Source organism: Phyllostomus discolor, chromosome 10 (genome assembly GCF_004126475.2).
Source record: "Phyllostomus discolor isolate MPI-MPIP mPhyDis1 chromosome 10, mPhyDis1.pri.v3, whole genome shotgun sequence".
In the NCBI taxonomy this organism is placed as follows: domain Eukaryota; kingdom Metazoa; phylum Chordata; class Mammalia; order Chiroptera; family Phyllostomidae; genus Phyllostomus; species Phyllostomus discolor.
The window spans coordinates 44,465,250-44,486,487 of record NC_040912.2 but is presented as its reverse complement, the minus strand read 5'-3'; the positions used below and the strand labels follow the sequence as shown (position 1 = coordinate 44,486,487).

Sequence of the window (21,238 nt, the reverse complement as noted above, 5' to 3'; positions counted from 1 at the left end):
ACTAGTCAATTCATCTTTCATTTCCTAACGAAGTAAATAATATTTGAGAAAATAATCTGGAAGCTATTATATAGAAATAAAACCTGATATGTGGATAGGACTTAAATATCCTGAATTTTATCGATATACAACATTCCTGTGAATGGGGAATTGTAACAAGAGAGAAATAAACTTCTAGAACATTCAAGCAACAGAGTTCTCCACCGTGAGAATAAAAAGCCTATGATAAGAATCTTCAGTGTGCTTCACAATGTAAGACACTTCAAAAAACAATACTATAATTTCACTATAGTTTTAGGTTATAAATAACATCTTAGAAGAGGTGTAACAAGGCTAATTGTTTGCACAATATAACTCAGGATTATCAGTGTGTAAGAACATGATTATTTTCCAGTATCTTATTTTCTAGTATCTAGTATAATAATTGAAATCCAATTCAATTATTTACAGAAATAATCTGTAAATTATTTTTACAGATTATAATTATATTGTGTGCCTCCACACAAAAGTGTGAAATTAATGTTTTCTATTGTGACAAGTGTTTACTAAGGGTGTGGCATTAAGGGCATTTGCAGATTAGAAAAAAGAAAAATAAATTATTTGCATCATTGCTAAAGATAAGCATAGATTTACATAATTTCGGGATTAGAAGAAACTTTTAAGGTAACCTATTCCAACCATAAGAACTTTAAAGCTACATGGTAAACCCTAAAATAAGCTTAGTACACAGGCGGTTATAACTTTGGGTTTTTTTGGATTGTACTTCTTGTAGGATGAATGTTACTTTATTTGTCCACAGTAGCTCCTCTGCCACACAGAGCCGTGAGAAATGCAAAAGAGAAGGCTTGCCTCTCAGTCTGGCATCCTCCATCTTGAAACACAACCCTAGGAACTAGAAGTCCTGTTCTTGCCCCCACAGCTGAGGCTGACAGGGCTGGACAGCAAGGCCGAGGATGGGTGGTGCGCGGAGGAAGCTGAGACGTGCATTTCCTGACAGTGGGTGGTTTAACCTGCAAACTTCCTGCCACATTACCGCAAAGTCTGCATGTATGTTCACAAAGGTTCTTAAAACAGTGAGAACCTGAAAAGGAGCACACTCAGGTTTTCCCCTTATAATCCTACAGTGAGGCATGAAAATTTAATGATTCTAACAGTAAAACAAAGAACAAAGGGCCTTTAGGAAAACACTACCATTGTGCATATCAAAACATATTAATCAAACATACCTGATATGTCTTTTTTAAGGACAGTATTTAAATAGTCTAAATACAAAACAGGAAGTGTCACAATTTATCCTGTTATGTCTTTTCCTAGGACTGTGTTATCTGAGTTGAATGTATTTTTCTAAATGCCCTCTTGATATGAACCTCTGTCTCAAGACTAAGCATGTAGTTCTGACATCTGAATCTGAAAGGAGAGGAAACAGAACCTTTTTCAGGGGATGCCTGTACATGCTTTTCACTTTCTGATCCAACAAAGTGCAGTTTATTGCATCATGTTCAAGAGAAAATGAACAATGCTTTAGCTCAGCACTTCCTAATTAAAAAGGAGGAAGTCTGGACCAACAGGAAGACAAGGTTAAATGAGTGAGTTTGCTTAAGGTTACTGACTGTTACTGATCATAAAGCTCTAGAGTTATATATTTTCTTTGTAAGGCTGAAAAAAGAGGTCATGAAGGTGCCAATCTACTAAGTAAAGAGAACAGTCAGATTAATAGCAGTGGTCCAGCATTCCTCATTTATGAAACCCTAGGAAATATTTTAATCTACTCTACATGCTAATAAAATTGAAATACCATTTGAAGATGATAAAGGCTTAGCTCTGCTCAGTAGTAGGAAGAGTGACAAATATCCTATACCATCTCCTCAATTCTCCTGTTTTATAAATACCTTTGGCCAACAGCAAGGATTATTTTTCTGGCAGGAAACACCAATTCAGTTCCTTATCAGTCAAAATCAAAATAAAATCACAACCTTGGTCCCTGCAACAGGGATGGCCTACATCTGACTCATAACTGTGAGTCAATTTTAATTACATAAGGCACACAAAAATGTTAACTTACTGTATTCCAAGTGAGCACTGAGGAATATGGCAAAAGTGTATCCATGTTACTTGTCTCTGGGTATATGCTCCAATATGAAGAAGCTGAGCAGGTTTTTGGAAATTAAAAAAAAAATAGACCTCGTTTATTAATAATCAGGCAGTGGACACTGTTAATTTGCCAAAATGAGAAAACAACAAAAGTTTTCATCCTCCAAATGTTAACCATTATAATTTTGTCTACTGATTAAAATGTTCAGGTTCTACTTTTGATGATCAGAAAAAATTTTTAAAAATAGCATTTAATGCTATTTGGCACTTATAGCTATCCAAATGGCATTATACTACTTCGTATCTTATCAGCAAACACAAAACTGAGCTTAAAAAGCTACAGTTTATGGGGACAAAATCACTGATGAGGTTATAGAATCAAAATCATATCTTATATCTCATCAGTCTCTGAGCAGCCACAGCTTCTCACAAAACCACAAGGGAATGAAATTTAATTAGCTGCTGACTACAGTAGAGGGGGAAAGCTCCCAACCAGCATTTTGACAGGTTGAGGCATTATCAATTTATGTTTTTCCCTCAGGCAAAAGGGTTAAGGATGCAACATGAGCAACACCTACCAATTATAAATTCCTGAATGGGGTCAAATGAATAGCAGGCAGAGATGTTCTCAGAAATCCACTGAATAATCTTTAAAAAATAAGAAGACAATTCTGTTAACATTTAAATCTGCACCCTGCCCCCACCACCAAAGAAGTATAAAATATATATAAATCTTCTAAATTCTACATGTATTTTGGAATTGCCTAAGAATATACTCACTTCTATACTACCTACAAGATACATAATGCAAGACCATATGGGTAAAACAGTAGCTCCTTTGGAAATGAGCTCCTTTTTTATAGACCTTTTAAATAAGTGCCCATGGGTGGAATCCAAATAAACCTTCCTCAAACCAATGTTTGTTTTTGCTAGAGGAGGCCATATTTTAGCAAAGGACCAGTGGGAAGAGCTGTGGGACAAAGGAGAAAACAAACCACGAAGCCTGGAGGCAGCAGATCTGGGTCTGAATTCCCGCTCAGTAATCAGGGTGAACATTGTCACACTATTTAACCCTTATGAGCAGCACTGTACTATCCTCTCAAGGGAGGGATAACCCCTGTGCTGTCAACAGCTCTCTCTCATCAGTCTCCAAAACCATCCACATCTCCTAGTGGAATGAAGCCCCTCAGTCCCTACTTTACAATTTACAAGTACTATACAGCTTTCCTAGCACAGCAGACTCTCACGTTTCTGCTCCTGCCAACATTTGTTTTTTTCCAAACCTATTCATGTTAATTGTACTTATTTTCACAATTAGGTAATTTAATAAACTATTACCATAGACAATCAGAATATGGGTGCAAAAAGAATGTTGTTTGGTCAACAAAAGTTGGAGGCTTTAGAAAGACTCTAAAACACTTCCTAAAAAGTTAGGTATACATGAGACAACTATAAAAGATTGAGAAAAAAATTGTCTATGTACACAGATTGCTTTGAAATTACTGCTCTCTTTAGGACAAGAAAAGAAAGAAATTAACAGGAAATAAGAGATAATACATTACTAGTGGTATAGTGTAAGACAAATGATTTTGAACTTCAATTAGCTGACATTCAAATATAGGACTTTAATTTACATCAGAAGATGAGTGAATAAACGTACATTTATATGCTTTAGGTTAAAATAAAATGTTTAAGATATCTTTTATTCAATTAACCAACCACACGTTGGTACCAATTAAGTCTCTGACTTCATAGGATAACTGTAAAATTAAATGACAGAAGGTGTAAAAGCACTTTGTAAACTATATGTGAAATTTAAATGTAATTTTTAATAAAACATGCCACCAGACTTTAGTCCATTTGACAATACACACCAAATACAGAACAAGTGAAAAAGTAAATATTTGAGAATTTATTTACTGAGCACTTCCTTAGAATGTTACTGATGCAGCTAAACATTTTTTTATAATATTGAAAAGAAAGTAGTCAAAAGAACAGAATGTACTCAGTATGAGCTCTGCTTGGGATCTATTAAAAAAAGGCACAAGAGAAAAATACATTCAACTCCTGATGGAGACCATAAACCTCAATTAATCCTTAACAAATAAAAATAACTTCTGTCCGTGTTCAACCACTACATAAATACATCTGATATTGCCTGTTTGCCTATTTGTAAACGTAAGCAGTGTTTGCACCTTGGATTCCACGAACTGTGGGTCTCGGCCACAGGACAGCAGGCAATGCAACACGGCCATCTTCTCCCAGTCCGGCCGGGGGTGCCACAGGAACTGTAATAAACAGGACTGGCTCAGGAACACTCTGTAGAGCTTTCCAGAACACCAGTCCAGTACCAGGGACCCTGACAGCGACTGCAAAGGACTATGAGGTAGCATACTGATCACGTCATTGCTTCCTGTGAATAAATAAATAAATAAATAGATAGATAGATAGATATTTGGCAAATAAAAGGAACCCCTCTCACCCAAACATAGCCATTAAAGTCAAAACAAATCCAAATGGACCATGTGATGAGGGAAAAACTACAGCCATACCTGTCAAGAACAGACTGTGGCAGATCAGGTCTGGATGTTGAATGTTAAGGAGATGAAAGAAATGACCAGGTAAGTAAACAGCTATGTAATATTCTGTAGAAGAAAAAGATTTCAATCACCGGTATGTGGTAAGAGCTGTACAGGTACAAAGCCCAGAACTTCACATTATCCCTATTTTTCCTTTAATGTCTTAAAACACAAAAGTTTTGACCAACTTTTAATGTGATAATAAGCTGTCTGATGTTGGTGCATTCATCTTACTAGCCAGATCTCATTTACTTCTTTTGTGGTTAATTTACCCAGACATTTAGCCCTGGTTATCTTAATTTAATCTGTAAGTTTTGTTTCTAAGTGAATTGTGGCTTTATGTGAATCTAAATGATCTCTGGAAGCAAACTAGAATAGAAAACATTAAGCCACATGAATTAGTCATTAATCTGATAATCTGGGAATAGTTTATAATGGGAATTTCCTTCACGGTTTCTTCCAGGGTGGGGAGGCTCTATATAATTTAGTCTCTTGTGTGTATCCACTCATCCTTGTCATCAGAGTCATTCTTATTACTATCACCATCATTACTCTCATCATCATCATCATTTTGTTTAGACAACTTTTAAATTGATGTTTATCAAAATAACCTCTGCAGGCATTCTGACACGATATGAAGTACTAATTTGTTTCCTTGCATATCTAGCTGCCTAGGATTCACACCTTCATGGTCCCTGCGCTAGATATTTTTGTACCAAGAAAATTTGTACATAGAATGAACTAAGGTGTAAAAACAAATTTCTGGAGAATGAGAGGGTAAAAGTACCAATAATTTTTCTAGGATCTTAGGAAAACAGAAATTCACATGATCGTAGTGAATTTCATACAGATGAAACATTTAGATTATAAGTAAGCCAGCTGGAATCCTATTTTCCAAAGAAGCAAAGAAATATATGCTAGTCATTTATATAGAAGGCATTCTGTGCAAAGTAAAAAGGATGTAATACTCTAACCAGTCACCATGGAGCAAGTGATGTTAAACTACTTAGCACAAATGGTCACAATAATATAATTATAGCAAACCTGGAGTAGAAAAACACAAATAATAATATAGTAGGGCACAGAGGTAAGGGTTTGGGCATCAAATGACCTAGGTTAACCAATTAATTAGGATGGTACTATGTCCCTGGGAGAGGGGACATTTGGAAATACATGAAAGTGTTTTAGGTTGTCATAATCATTGGAGTGGAGGGGGATTCCTAATGCCATTTGATGAGTGGGCTCAAAGGATATTAAATCTCTCAGTGTGGTCTCACACAAAGAATTATTGTCTCACCAAAAATGTCAATAGTATCTGTGGTAAGATGAATGATGGCCTCCAAAGATATTCCTGTGCTCATCACCAGAGCCTATGAAAACGTTACCTTGAGTAATAAAAGGGACCTTGCAGGTGTGATTAAGGATCTTGAGATGGGAACAGCATTCTTGATTATCCAGTGGACCCAATCTGATCACAAATGTTTTTATATGAGGAGGTTTGACTACAGAAAAGCATATGACGAAAGAGCTTGCAGTGATGTGATCACAAGCCAAGAAATGCCAGTGGGAGCAAAGAACCCTTTTTTCCCTGGCATCTCCAGGGAGAGCCATTTCTGGCCACATGTTGATTTTAGCTCCTCAAGACTCCTTCAGAACCACAGGAGAACATTTATGTTGTTTTAAGCCCTAAATTTATAGACATTGGTTACAGGAGAAATAAGAAACTAAAATAGTGTGCCTGATAAGAGACACTGAAAGAAGCCAGGCACACATCTCAGCCTTTCTTAGCCTTGGTTTCATTACCATCACCAAGCAAAATTATTGTAATAATAAAGATAACTTAAATAAAATAGCATATGGTATTCATTTTTTAATGGAAGATTTTTATTTACAAACATATCTTTCTTATATAGTGGTGCTTGAGAGTTCATTAAAATTTTCCAAAATAACCCTCTGTTTTTAAAAATGCTTCAGTTAAGCCCTGGCTGGCATAGCTCAGTGGATTGAGCGCGGGCTTGTGAACCAAAGTGTTGCAGGTTCAATTCCCAGCCAGGGTACATTCCTGGGTTGCAGGCCATAACCCCCAGCAACCACAAATTGATGTTTCTCTCTCTCTCTCTATCTCCCTCCCTTCCCTCTCCAAAAATAAATAAATAAAATCTAAAAAAAATGCTTCAGTTAATATAAGACACTTTTAACAGAGTGGCAATTTAGGGAAATTGCAGGAAATTAATAGCAAAAAATTATATCACTCAAAAAAGGATTATTGTTGGCATAAAAATTACCTCTAGAATGATTTTAATTAGGTACAATTTTGTGCCTACAAAATGTGTCTAAGAAGGAAAGACGACCTGTGTGTAAGAGCCTGTTTTCACAAAGCTCTCACATTTCTGCCTTCTCCACATTCTGAAGACCACAGATTAAACCATGCCTGCCCTTCAAAAATCATTCCCCAGGCTTAAAAAACGAGGAAGGATACCTTTGACCTCACAAAATACTGTTTTTTTAGTGGAAAGTTTCCCACATCACTCTTGAGATCGGTACTGATAAGAATAAAGTCCCAAGAAATCTTGCATCTATCTGTTACCACAGGAAGCAGTCGCACCAGGCTTGCCTAAGGCCATTTTCCACCATCAGAGCTCATGATAAAATCTGCCACATACTGGCCCACGTAGCATAAGACATCTTACCTCACCAATAGTATTCTTCAAAATAAAAATCTTTTTATAAACATTCTTATCATTTTGGTTCTCACTTTGCCCAATTACCTCACATCACACCTTCCCAAACCTTTGTCACAACAGTTGCTTCTCCTTTTTAAATGTTGTGCCATGTCCCACATGTAGGCAAGCAACAGTTCTGTTATTCAGCCTGTGGTAAACTCTTCGTGTCCCACGTCCCAGTCAGCGTGGGAAAGCCCCTTTCAGTAGAGAGATACAATAAACCCCTTCTTTATTTTCTTCACACATTCTCTTCACGCAACTCAAGTTCCCTTTACCATATTTACTCAGTGAAAAACAACTCACTCAAGCTGATCCGTAAATCATTTGTGGGACTTGGAAGCTTTCAACAATTAGCAAAAGGGAATGGGCAATTTCCCAAATGCCTTTGTCCTCTCTAGAATCAAGGGCCAACATCATGCGTTATTTCTCATAGGCTTTTAGGAAACATCTCATTCATTCTCATCATTTTTATACTAACGAAATGACTTTTATGATTGCTGCTAAGAACATAAGAAGTTCACAGCGCAGGTTCTCTAAAAAGAGAAATGCATTCCTCACCCCAGACCCCCATCAAGGCTGATGGAGTTGGTGGGGGCAGGTGGGAGGTTGTTTCCAGAGAAAACCTTCACCTATCAGGCTTCACAAAGGTCAGTGATTGTCATTGCAATCCAAGACCCAAAGAGGCATGTGAAAATGGGTTGCACAGAAAAAGAAATGAGATATAGAAGGCTGAGGATATCATGTACTGGAAGAAAGGATCAGAGAGATGCCTCTCTCACTCACCAAGGTTAAGAAAAGTAATGCCCTTTGTCACCGGTGAGTGAACACTCCCAAGAGCAGCAGTGAAGGTCTTGCTGTAGCCTGTGGAGAGAACACAAAGCCAGACAAAGCATGTTAAGAAACAAAGAGCTGGTCATCCACTTAAAGCAGTGACTCTATGTAGTACTCTCAACACTTAGCACCTGTGACACTGAAAGAGCAAACATCTTTGACTTCTAGATTTCATGGTTCCTCATCATTCTCCAAAAGCTGGCCTTAAGGGTGGACGACCTGAGCACAGTCACATTCCAGATGTTCTGGGCTTAGGTACAATCTTAGACCTTAACAGGTAGGTTGTGCTGGAAGGAGACAATCCAAAGGAAGGTTCCAAGAGAGGGAGGAGGCTGGGTGGCTCACACTCTTGAAGTCATTAAGAGCCTGGGGGACTTCTCCGAGTCATTTTCATAATACCACTTTGAGTTAGAAAGGGTGTTTGACTACCTACTCAACTCAGTGTATTAGGCGTCACTCTCCACTTCTGTAACTCCTATTCATCTTCAGAAAAGTTTTATTTACTGGTTTTCATCACTAAGCATTAGAAAAATGTGTGAAAATTTTCCACAACATACCACACTTAACTATTAAATTATGTATATATGTCTAGTTCCTAAGTTACTTTTATTTTCTGCATTATTGAGTTTAAGTTATTGAAGTTTTTTTACTTTGACTTCTAACTTGTGAAGGAAATAGTAGGCTCACTTACAGAATAATAAATTGGTGTGACCTGACATAAAATTTTTTCAATTTGGAAAAAAAAATCCATCTTTAAAAAATTTTAACTTCACTCACAGTATATACTACATAAATACCACTGTTTAAGGAACTAAATAAGCAACATTAATACTCCATAGCATGGTTCAGACTAAAACTATTAAAGGACACACTGTGACCAACTACGGAATTGAAAAAGTTTGGACACTTTCCTCCTGCTCCCCAGGCTGGAAATAAACATATCTTAGGTCTAAGAACTGATAAAGTCTGAGATCATGAAAGATTTTAACTAAAACCTTAGGTATCTTTGTAAGTTAAATCTATTGACACTTGGCAATCAGTAGTAATAAAAGACAGCAAACAAACACACTTTGGGCAAAAATGCTCATTAATATTGATCTATAGGTCTAGAAAAAGATATAGGCCAGGACAACAAGTATATGATATATAAAAATATTTAGCTAACTTAATATTCATCACTAGCAAATTTCTTCAGAAAACATTTATTATATAGATATACAGGTATAGAATGTACTTAATAATATTAAAATCTGTGAAATTTGCTACTATTTGGAAAAAGTGACTATGTAAAGGTAACATACAAAGTAAATGAAAAGTACCTTTATGAAAGTAAAACACTGAATACGTGATTTGTTCCCAAGAGACGAACTTCGGGCTGTAACACACACACAAACTTCCTAGAAGTAAGAAGGTATTTAATAGAATCACAAACAAACAAAAAGATTCCTAAACCACTTAACCTTACTTGTATTCCTTTAGATGTCTTGCTTCAATTTACCTCATAGATTATTCCCAAATTCTAGAAGTGGTCTATTAACAAGTTGTTGAGAAATTCAATTCAAGCATTACTCAGCACACACTATAAGCAGTATATTGTGGTGGGCTACAAAGGGAAGGAAAATGAGTAAAGACACACTCCTGTGTATGAAATCAGGGGAGACTAGAGAGGTTTGCAGTTTCATGAGATTCTCCTAATACACATGTACTGCCCTGCCCTCTGATCCAGCTTGCCTTCCAGTCATTACTGACACCTATAGACCCTGGTTTATCAAAAATGTGTCTTCTCATTACAGAAAGTTTTCAGTCTTTTTATTCATCTAGAATAAAAGGCAAACTGTGACTATTTTTAAGGACATTTAAGACAGGAATACATTGTTAGAAGTACATTTTATTATACTACCTTAAACAGAAAATAATAATTTTATCAGATAAAAATAATAACAATTCTGTTAGATATAAAATTACTGTTATGGCTATTGAGTAAACAATTATATAACTTTTCTTTAAAATTATAGTAGACTCACAATGAGTAAAGGTAATGCTATAGTAAAGCATAAACAAAAATAATAATTATAAGAGGTACAAAAGCCTCATGTGGCACTTTGACTATTTTCACACAGGAAACAACACCAGCAAAAAACAACTGGTTTATCCTGTCCTTTTATGTCCCATGATCACAAGGAGAAAGAAAAGTTTAGTCAACATAGGTAAAACTTCAGCCTCTCTAATAATAGAGAAATAAAAATTAAAAGAAGGCACAAGATTTTTCCTTTCAAATTAATTAAATTAAAAAAATGAAAATCAATTCTGTCAAGGGAACAGTAGAAAAAACATTCTCAAATCATAGTGGTAAAAGAGTGAACTAGTACAAACTCTCTGAAAAATAGTTTTGAATAGAGTCACACTGTTGATCCACTAAGAGTTTATTTAGGAACCTCTCCTGAGGAATAAACATGAAGTGTTTATTGCTGCGTATAAGGAAGATCACAACCTCTACTCTAGCAAAAATCCTCCACACACCATCCTTTAGAGAATAAAGGTTACTGTTTTCCTCTTTTTGAAGAAAGTTAAAGATATAGAATAAACGTACCTAATTACATACTCTAAGAGCCATATTCAGTCTCATAAGCAAAGAGTTCCAAATAGGTTGTGGCTTAGCTCCCCATCCCAAACCCAAAAGAAAATAAATACAGCAAAGTGAAATGGGGCATGCAACAAGCACCAAAAAGCTACCCCATTCGTTGAATTTTCTCTGATAATGTAAATGTTCTAGATCTGTGCTACCAATATGGGAGCCAATAGCCATACTTTAAAAGTGGCTAGTGTGACTAAGGAACTCCTTTTTCATTTTAATCAACTTATATTTTAGCCACATGTGGCTAATGGCTACCATATGGGACAGCACAGCTCTGGAGCAGTGGTTCTCAACTCTAAAAGTGTATTAACCTTACCTGGGCTCACAGTTGGCCAGGCTCCACCCTAGATGAACTGAATCAGACTCTTTGGGGGTGAGACTTAGGCATCAGTATTTTCTAAAATTGCCTGAGGCAAATTAATTAAATTCTCTAAGCCTAACTTCCTAAAATATACAACCTACTTCAAATGGTTATTATGTGAGAATTAAGTGAGATAAAGGTTACCTGCTATTACTATTCCAGAATAATTTTGCTATTTACAAGTTGAGGAAAGTCACAGTTTGAAAAATAAAGCATGCTCTTAATGGGGTATCCAGAGATGTTTAATAAATATTCATCAATGATGAAGATAATATCTCAAAGTTGGCTAGGCTTCAGGAAACCATTTGGACAATGAAAGCTATTATGGACAAAGTTTTCCAAGGGAAATTATCTCATTGTAAAAGGCTCTATGAAATGCTAAAACACAGGCCTAATTCTGGGAACTTGTGAGGGGCAACTCATAATTATATGAACAGGAAGGAGAATTTACACTTTTCACCCCTACTACCTCCTAGTAGGTGGTGCACAAAAAAGAATTACAGCCACTGGCCCTGGCTGGTGTGGCTCAGTGGACTGAATTTTGGCCTGCTGTTTCAATTCCCAGCCAGGGCACATGCCTGGGTTGCAGACCAGGTCCCCAGCAGGGGGAGCGGGGGAGGCAACCACACACTGATGTTTCTCTCCCTCTCTCCTTCCCTTCCCCTCTCTCTAAAAATAAATAAATAAAATCTTTTAAAAAAGAAGAAGAATTATGGCCATTGACTTAGAACACACAAGAGTGCTCTTTCAGTCCACCATCAAGGGTAACTATCAGCCAAGACAGGAATGAGTGTTTCCTTTCCTTCAGTGCTTCAGGGAGTCTCTGATTTCCCTCCTACCGTAAAAGATTTATTAGAAAAATCTGTCTGAACTCCCAATCGTAGCACATGCATGGCCTGACAACAGCAGCAGCACCTTGGCCCACCATCAACTCCCAGGCGCCCCCTATCATCCAAGTTTTAATCTCCAGTTCCTTGGAAGCTCTCAGATTTCGTTTCGTTACAAACATCTTCCAAGATGTAAGAAGTAAAGCTCCCAATGACAAATATGTGACAAGTAAACATCAAATATTATTATAGCGTCACCATTGATGTAAACAGTGAAAATAAGTTGAGTTTGTATGAGGCCCTGAGTCCACTGGCATTCCTTTCATGAACCATGTTTTCTGGAAAATGAAGCTGTTAGAGAGGGAGCCACATAGGGAGTAGATGAGTCGCTCCCTTCTCTATTCCTACTTCACTGAAAGTTTTTTGTTTCTTTGTTTAACCACAAAGGTAAAAAAAATCACTTTTGAAAAGTAATTTGGAAAACACATGAACTGACAATTTATTAGTCAAAAAACAAAATAAGGTTACTTCCCTGTCACGTGTCAGCTCAAACCTGGAAGCAGCCCACTTGAAACAAGCTTACTTTTTCTATTTTGAAGCTGACTGTGAAGAGCAAGGCTCATTTTCTACTCTCCCAGATGCTCCTGAGAAAGGAAAAACAGACTCTTTCACATCTCATGCCAGATAAACCTAGCATTTTATTAAATAAGATATGTCATGGGCAGCCTATTTATAAATTGTGGCTGCTAATATTTGAGACATTCCTATAGGAATAAAATGAAAAGGAATAAAATCATCATAGAATAAAAGACAAAAGGATGCTATATGTCAGTAAATGGCACCACTGTTCACCTGTTTGCTTATGCCAGAAATCTGAACACCATTCCTCTCCATCTAATTTATAGCAAGTCTTCTCAGTTCCACCTCCAAAACGCATCTCAAACCCACCCAGTTCTCTCTACCTTTACTGTGCATCCTACAGTGTAAGCACCTTCATCTCAAATGCACCACTACAAACTCGTCCTAACGTCTCATCTCCCTGTTCTTTCTTTTGCTGCCTCCAACTCATTCTTCACACAGCAGCCACAGTGATCTTCTAAAACTACACGTCTAACCATGTCACTGCACACTTAAAACACTTCCACGAAAAAGTATCAGTGAATCCTAAAACCGACAGGTGAGAAGTCATTAAGGAATAGGATACTCACATGATGCCAAACTATCACTTCACAGATTACTAATGCAAAGTTTGAAGTGTACCTTTATAAGGGGGGCAGACAGTGGTTACCACTTAGTCACAAATATTAGGACATCCTGACATTATATGCCTCCTGATCAGGTGCAAATGAAGTTTACAATGTCACCCATGAAGTATTCCTACCAAAAATGTTTAACCTAAATCTAACAATCCCTTTAGGACTAAATTCCAGTTTATAGGAGATGTAGAAAATAGAAGGAAAAGTTAAATAACTCCACCAGAAAACACTTAGACAAATCCAGAATATGGGCCATTGCATAAGGCAAGTGGCGTGGACTCTTCAAAAGGTCAATTCTGTGAAAAGAAAGAAAAGGGCAGAGGACAGGAGGTGGGAATTGGTCTACACCAAAAGCTACTACAAAGACATGACTGAATATAATACACAAATCTTGATGGGATTCTGACTTTAAGTGTCATATATACATAATATTTATTTATATGCATACACGTATCTACATACACATATATTTTAAAATAATTGTGAAAATCTGAATGTAAAATAGTTTACTAATTAACTTCTTTCAGTGATAATGGTACTGAGGTTTATATAAAAGAGTATCCTTAACCTAAGGAGATACAGGATGAATTATTTAGTGGTAACTTGTCATGATGTCTACAACTTACTTTTAAAAGGGTTAGTCAAAAGGAAGAAAATGGAACCTATATATGGGGAGAATGATGAAGCAAATACTGTAAATGATACAACTGTTTAAGGAAAAGGCACATGGATATTCATTATAACCTTGAATTCTTCTGTATGCTTGAACATTCTCAAAATAAAATATTACAATAAGAACAAAAAAGCCTTTAATGACTTCCCATTACTCTTAGGATGAAACCTAAACTCTTCCCATGGTCTACAAGGCCTTACACCACCTGGTCCCTGCCTACCTCTTAGGCTTTCTCTTGCATACTCTCCCCTGTGTTTTCTCAACTTCAGTCCCACTGTTCTTAGTTCATATACATCCTTCAAGTGCTACATGTAATATCACATCCTCTCCTAAACTCTCCAGCACTGGGTTATCAAGGGACTCATGTGGCTGAGGGCAGATGAACAGAAAAAAAGGGATGAATTATGAAGGAGTGAGATGGGAAAGGGAGCACATTTCAGGACTAAGGATAGGACAGGACAGGAAGTCCTGGAAAGAGGGAGAAACAGAGATGGACTGGCTGAACTGGAACAGCTTCCATTAACGCCCCATTATATTCTCTCATGGCTTCCTGTAACCCTCATTCATAATATTTATCATGATTCTACTTAAAAACTATGTGTGTACTTCTCCAATGTCAAAAATCCACACCAAATAGTATTAATAAAGACTAGCTCAGTTTTGCTAACCATTATATTCCCAATACCTAGCATACAGAAAGTGCTTGTTGGCTTAAAGAATACTTTGATTTAAAAGGAATACAATTTTAGTCCAGATACTACTTAACTCACATCATAAATGTCCACTCAAGTTGGGATATTAAAAATGGTTATTAGATTTAGTTATTAGAGTTGATAATTTAAATGATTGTTGAGGCTAATGAGCAGTTTTTTCCCACCAGATTTGTTCAGGTAATCTTACTCTTCTCCTCTCATGTTCAGGTATGATTTTTTTCTCCCTCTTTATTTTCTCTATAATACAGAGGTGTTAAGAGACAGAGGTTGTACACTAAGAACTTTTTATCAAGCTTTTATTGTTAGCTCAGTGGGTCATAGCATGGCTCCTAAAGCAGCTGAATACAGAGGTTTAGAAGTCAAACACATCAGTAAGCCTGATGCAAAAAGCACCCCCATCACTGTGCCATTGGTTAGAAGATGGAGCAAGAGGGAAAATGTACACTGATTAAATATGAGTCCACCCTCTCTGTTAGAACAAGAATGTAAAAATGCCTATTAGGACAATAACCCTGTTGACTATGGCTTCTTTTATATAGATAGCAGATGCATAGTAACCCTGTTGACTATGGCTTCTTTTATATAGATAGCAGATGCATTTCACAGATGCATTTTATCTGTGAAAAAGATAATCTGCAATATAAATCCATATGATCACTTATGTAAGACTGTGGCTATTACATTTCATTTTCAAGATCCATATAACTAAATAATGACTATATTTTGTTGAACAAATTGATAAATGCAACATTGGTTTTACCTGTACGGTTGGTAAAAATGCACAGACTCAGGTATTTGGGTAATTTTTCTTGGTCTTGAGGATAACCACATCCAAAGTTGACAAGTCTAAGAACATAAACAATTTTTAAAAATTGAATACATTTAAAAATAAGCTCCCTCATAGAGGATAGTAACCACTAAAATATACCTACAGAAATACAGGCATGTCCCTGAGAAATTTAAGTAGACAATATATTTTTGGTTTTAAAAAATTCCATAAAATAATTTAAAAAATACATTGTACATAAATGATGTGGCCTGGGAAACAGAAAAAAATTACTTTCAACTTAAATTTTTCCTGATTTACAGAACTGCATATGTTTCAAAATAAGCACAACTGAATGTTTACATATGATTAAATAAAGCTAGTAAAACATTTAATAGTTTAGGATTATCATTACTCTAATTCAAGACTTTCCTTTTTCTGTGCACTGGTAGTCTGTGTCTGCTTTTTCAAAAGTAGTTCATGTTTTTACTAAAATAGTCTCAGAAAAAACTTACCTGTTGTATAAAAATGAAAACAGGAAAAAGAAGTAAAGCAACATATTGAGCTACAAGTGGACTGACCTGTGACATTCTCTTTGATGGCAACAAGAAAGGGGTTTTGATGTTTGATTCTAAATGTTGTTGTCTCTGACTCACTGAATCCTTTATTGACTCACAGGGAGAAGAGTACATCCATAGATCAAAATAGATGGAGATACAGTATAGAAATAAATGACTACAAAAATTAATATGATTGGCTTCACATGGAAAAACCCTGTGTTCATGCTTGATAAAGCTGTTTCTACTCCTTAGAGAGAACATAGGTATAAAAGAAGATACACACACACACACACACACACACACACAAAATATCAAATTATCCTTTCACTATATCTGCATACCATACATTAGGTATAAATATAATCATTATTCCCATGAACTTACTTAAATCCTGAGTCACTTAATGATATGTCCAAGGGTGCCTCAAACTGTCAAAAAGTCAGAAAAAAAGTAAACAAAAAACAACATTAATTAAGTGACAACAGTTATGAAAACCAGCGCAAACCTGACAACAATGTAGTTGCCTAATGAAGAAGAGCCTATTTAACCACCATTATCTTCAGAGGCTATTCTGAAGATACCCAGTACAAGAAGTCCATCAGGAATATTCTGGAGTTTATATGATCGCAAGCTTGATGTATATTTATTTCCCAAAGGGCTGGTACTTGGCAATCTTTGTTTTAGGTTTGAATATCATAAATGGATTGTATAATAAACCAACTGGAAGGATTTTACAAGACACAGATGACCAGGAAAGAAGGGAAGGATTGCATGTCTTTAGCAGGAGAGTGGATAAGTCAAAAAATAAAGGGGGTGGGGGACAGGAGGATAAATTAAATTCTTATAATGGTATGATACCAATCTAGACACCAATAGCCATCCTGGTGAGGAAGAATAATAACATAGTGTTCATTACAAATAAAAATATTTGACTCCTCACCCCAAGGCCAGCATTCCAAATCACTTTTTCAGGAGTCATGCTAGAATTTTACTAATGAGACTCTACCCTCTCACTGACTTTATTCTCAAATCCTCCACCCTCACAAGTCATTTGGCATCAAATGACATAACCACTTAAAGCTATTTACTATAGACCATACCTATTAACTCCTACTGATCCTTATTCTTATGCTTTATTTAATGTGAGGCATTCACCTAGCAGAAAGTTCCTGTGTTTCTATTAATTGCAATTGTTATAGTGTCAAAGCCTTGAGATGGCAGGAACTACTTTACTTGCTCACACGACTGACCAACAGAACACCAAAAATACTAAAAAGCTGTTTGTGGTAACAACGCTCTGTAATAGGGGGCAGCAATGTTAAGAACTTTCCTCTAGCCCAGTCATTTTCTGGACTTACCATTAGTTTAAAGTTCTCATCACCACAAAACTGGATGCATTTTAACAAAGTCCGTGATTTCTAAAAAAGACAGCAGAATAAATGACATATCACCCCCCAAAATCAACAAAAACACTAGTTAAGAAATCAAAAACCACAAGAGGGAGAGAGAAGCAGCCAAGAAGCCAACAGTAATGAAAACATTTTCCTTATTTTTAATAACCATCCATGAAAATGCAGTAATTAATACATTACAACAATGATAATGTCAAAATTCAGTTGTACCTATAAGAAGAAGGGCTAGCGGACTAGTTTTTACCTTCATGTCAATGTAGTATAATCTCTGCTCTGACATATCCCACTGAGCCCAAACAAAATCTTCTGCTACTCTCTCTTTTCGGAGATGGCCAGAATTTTTAGCCACCTAAAGAGGCAAAAATATTTTAGAAATAAATAACTATTTCAAAAGAAAAAAGATACGAAATTTGTTATTATTTTGCATATTTTATATTTATAACACTTGTAAATATTTCCAGTTTATTTTTAGCAGGCCTCCCCACAAACATGTGCATATGGAAAGTCTTTTCAGAAAAGGTTTAAGACATTATTTCATTACTTGCTCTTCCGAAACACCTTATAATACACTATTTTATTTTATTCCTAGTTTAACAGACAAGCTGGTGATGTTGAAGGCAAGGCCACACCTACCAGAAATAAATAGCTTGGTTAATAGAAGATTCAGAGCTTCCTATTCTGGACACAACCCACCCAGGTCTCTGAAGACAAGAGGCCTTCACAGAGGCTGGGATACCAAAGAAAAAAATTCAGACCCATCCTGGCCGGGTGGCTAAGTTAGCTGGAGCATTGTCCCCATACACCAAGAGGCTGCAGGTCCAATCCCCAATCAGGGCACATACCTACATTGTGGGTTCTATCCCTAGTTGGGATTCATATGGGAAGCAACAGATACATGTTTTGTTCTCCCCCTCTCTCTCTCTCTCCCCCTCTCTCTCTCTCTCTCTCTCTCTCTCCATAAAATCAGTAAACATAGCTTTGGGTAAGGATTAAAATGAAAACAAAACTCAGGCCTACAACAAAGGCAAAGCTCCCCACCCCTGTATTCCTATGGCACTTCGGCATGCTTCTATTTCAGTTACATTTTAATTAATACTCTAAGTCTCCCCAGTGAGTATGTACTCTGCTATAACATCTTCATATTCTTAATGTCTTGTTTCTAGCATGTAAGAGTACTCAAGGAATATTTATTCAAAAGAAGAAAAATGAGATAAGGTGTGTAAATTGTTAAAGGTATTACAAGTTTAATGTAAGGAATTAAGTATTCACTTTCCTCAAAATGCTTATATAGCAAAAATAATCAATTATATATTGGGAAAGATGAGTAAAAAATGTAGACAGGTTGAGGTAGAAGAAATGAGCAAAAAAAGGAATATCAGAATGGTCCATTTTCATGCCTACACCCTCTGAATGCTAATGGAATTTCTCTACTGAGGCTAAGCCAGAACTTGTGGGGGCACGGAGCGTGCAGAACCATGCACCTCTGTTTCTGGCTTGCAAATGTCCATCACACACAGGCTGGAGAAAAGTGATGCTAGAGAAAAGACCCCAGAGGACCTGTCTGTCTCTAAACCTTGGAAAACCCATCTTGTTCCCCTTTTTCTGAAATGTGTTAGGTTGGAATAGATTTGGGAATTCTTTCAGATAAACACATATACTGACAAGAACTTCATCACTGGAGTGTGGCAACCCAGGTTCACCTCTCAGTTTTGTACCTATCTAGAACCAGCTATATCACCTCTGTGAGTCTTGATTGTGAATTTCCCTAAAAATGGGGATAAGTACAATGCCACCTCCCTCATGCAGGAATGTTGTGAGGAATATGTGGAACTATGCACTGCCTCAAGAGGCTGCTGTCTCAGCCTTTTAGAACAAAGTTCCTCCCCCAGTCCTCTGTCTATGCCCATTCCCAGTTTCTGACCCCTACTTGCTTATTTAACTCTCTCCCCGAGATTCTCATCACTGGCTTTGGAATTCTGCCCTGTTCCTTCCTCTCAGACCTGCTCCTTTGCTGAGCATTGGCCCTGACCTTGCCCTCTCACCCACTTAGCCACTGCCTAGAGCTCCTGCCACACACGTACCCCTGGTCGCTTTCTAGACCAGCCTCTTGTTATGAGGCAATCAATAATAGATACATATAATAAATGCCTTTTCCCATTTCAATTTTCTTCATATAACTTTAAAATTAAAATCTTCAGAGAAAAGCTATTTTGATGCAGAATAAATATTGAAGGAAATAATTTTAAATACCAATAAGATATTAACATCTCATACAAATTGTCAAGAAAAAGACAATCCAGTAGAAAAAACAGACATGGATACAACTAAACAACTTTTAAAAAAACAAATGCAAATAGTCAACAGGCATAGTAGATGTATTCACTAACTCACTACTATTAAGGGAAATACAGACTAAACCAATGATATCAATGTATATCCATTGAATTGGATTTTTAAAAAAAGACAAATACACCTATTAGCAGTATGGATAGAGGAAAGGGTTTTGTTATACTTTGCTTGTAAAACTACAAATTGTTAACTTCTTTTTTGAAAAACAATCTAGCAAAATCTGTTAAGCTTTATTAAAGCATCAACCCAATTATCCATCCCTGAGGATTTAACCCCAAGAGATATCCATACTAACTATGTAAAGCTAGAGACACAAAAATGTTTGTGACAATTTCTGATACAAACAAAATAAAAAAATGGTAATCAAGCAAATGTCCATCTATGGGAGAAGGGTTGAAGACTGTGTACATTCATTCTGGGGACTGTTATGCACTTCTAAAGAAAGTAAATTGGTACTATTCTAGTTAACTTGCGGGCAATTCCACAAAGGTGAATAAGGAAGGAGTGAACAATAAACAAATCCCTGGTAGTGTCAGGGGTGAGGATGATCGACAATACAGGTATAGAGAAAAGTAAGAAAGGCTTCATTAGGTTATGAACAAAAGTTAAAGGTGAAAAGGGAAGGGAGAAGTAGAAAACAAGCAAAAAAAAAAGAGAAGAAAATCTAATTACATAAAACCCCAGCATATGTGTTATAATCCCATTTATTATATATGTATGTATATGTATCTATGTACAAAAATTAGAGGAAAAAAGTTATATCTTTATTTAGTAACCTATAGGATACTCCTGATATATTAGGAAAAATGCAAAAACAAAAGCAGCAAATTAATATATGTGTTATGATTCTATTTTGGCAAAAACAACTGAATCCTTGTATACGTGCACCTGTGCAAAGTAAAATGTGTGGAAAGAGTCACACAAGGCTATCATTACTAATTATCTCAGGGGACCAAGATTAGAGGCTGAGACAGAGGTAAAGGAAACATTTAACCCCTTTCTATATCTTGTATTAGCTCACACTTTACAACAGCAAGACTATAATTTGAAAGATATCAAATAAAGAAAATGTTATGTTTCTATAATATAAACCTATCTTTAACAGTTTAGAAATGTCACTCTTTGTGGAAAAAAACTCCAAAGCAAAAGGAATTTCAAATATTTACCACTCTATTTCCACCTTCTTGGATGACTTGGATATGAAATTGTTCAATATCTTTAAACAAAGAAACAACAGAAAGATAATTTAACTTTCACAAAAAGACATTTAGTACTCTTTTCATCTAACCATAGTAAATAATTTTTTATTGAAAAATGGAAATTAGACAACTGGCTGAAAAATATTATCATGGAGACCAATTTCACAATGAAGGTTCAAAACATACCCCATCTTTCTTCAGCCTCCCTTTACGGTCTGTTTCAGGTCCAGCCTTTACTCTCAATATCAACAATACATGCATTT

General features: G+C 36.3%; 1 protein-coding gene across 7 annotated transcripts in view; it reads right to left on the bottom strand.

The window, feature by feature from the left end:
* Positions 1-21,238, bottom strand: part of LOC114508028 (gamma-secretase activating protein) — an 85,617-nt gene that overhangs the window by 32,280 nt on the left and 32,099 nt on the right. For 5 of the 7 annotated variants that reach the window (XR_004899646.1, XR_004899647.1, XM_028526018.2 and 2 more), the window contains 11 exons: positions 20,943-20,992; positions 17,672-17,776; positions 17,374-17,433; positions 16,400-16,443; positions 15,450-15,535; positions 9,544-9,621; positions 8,177-8,254; positions 4,644-4,736; positions 4,287-4,504; positions 2,670-2,739; positions 2,063-2,145 (listed from right to left, as the gene is read on the bottom strand). Coding sequence is in view for 5 of the 7 variants with exons in the window: in XM_028526018.2 (XP_028381819.1) it covers positions 2,063-2,145; positions 2,670-2,739; positions 4,287-4,504; positions 4,644-4,736; positions 8,177-8,254; positions 9,544-9,621; positions 15,450-15,535; positions 16,400-16,443; positions 17,374-17,433; positions 17,672-17,776; positions 20,943-20,992 (965 nt within the window). In the remaining 2 variants the exon portion in view is untranslated. The remainder of the gene's footprint in view (positions 1-2,062; positions 2,146-2,669; positions 2,740-4,286; positions 4,505-4,643; positions 4,737-8,176; positions 8,255-9,543; positions 9,622-15,449; positions 15,536-16,399; positions 16,444-17,373; positions 17,434-17,671; positions 17,777-20,942; positions 20,993-21,238) is intronic. The other 2 variants (XM_036010716.1, XM_036010719.1) reach the window with 2 other exon arrangements.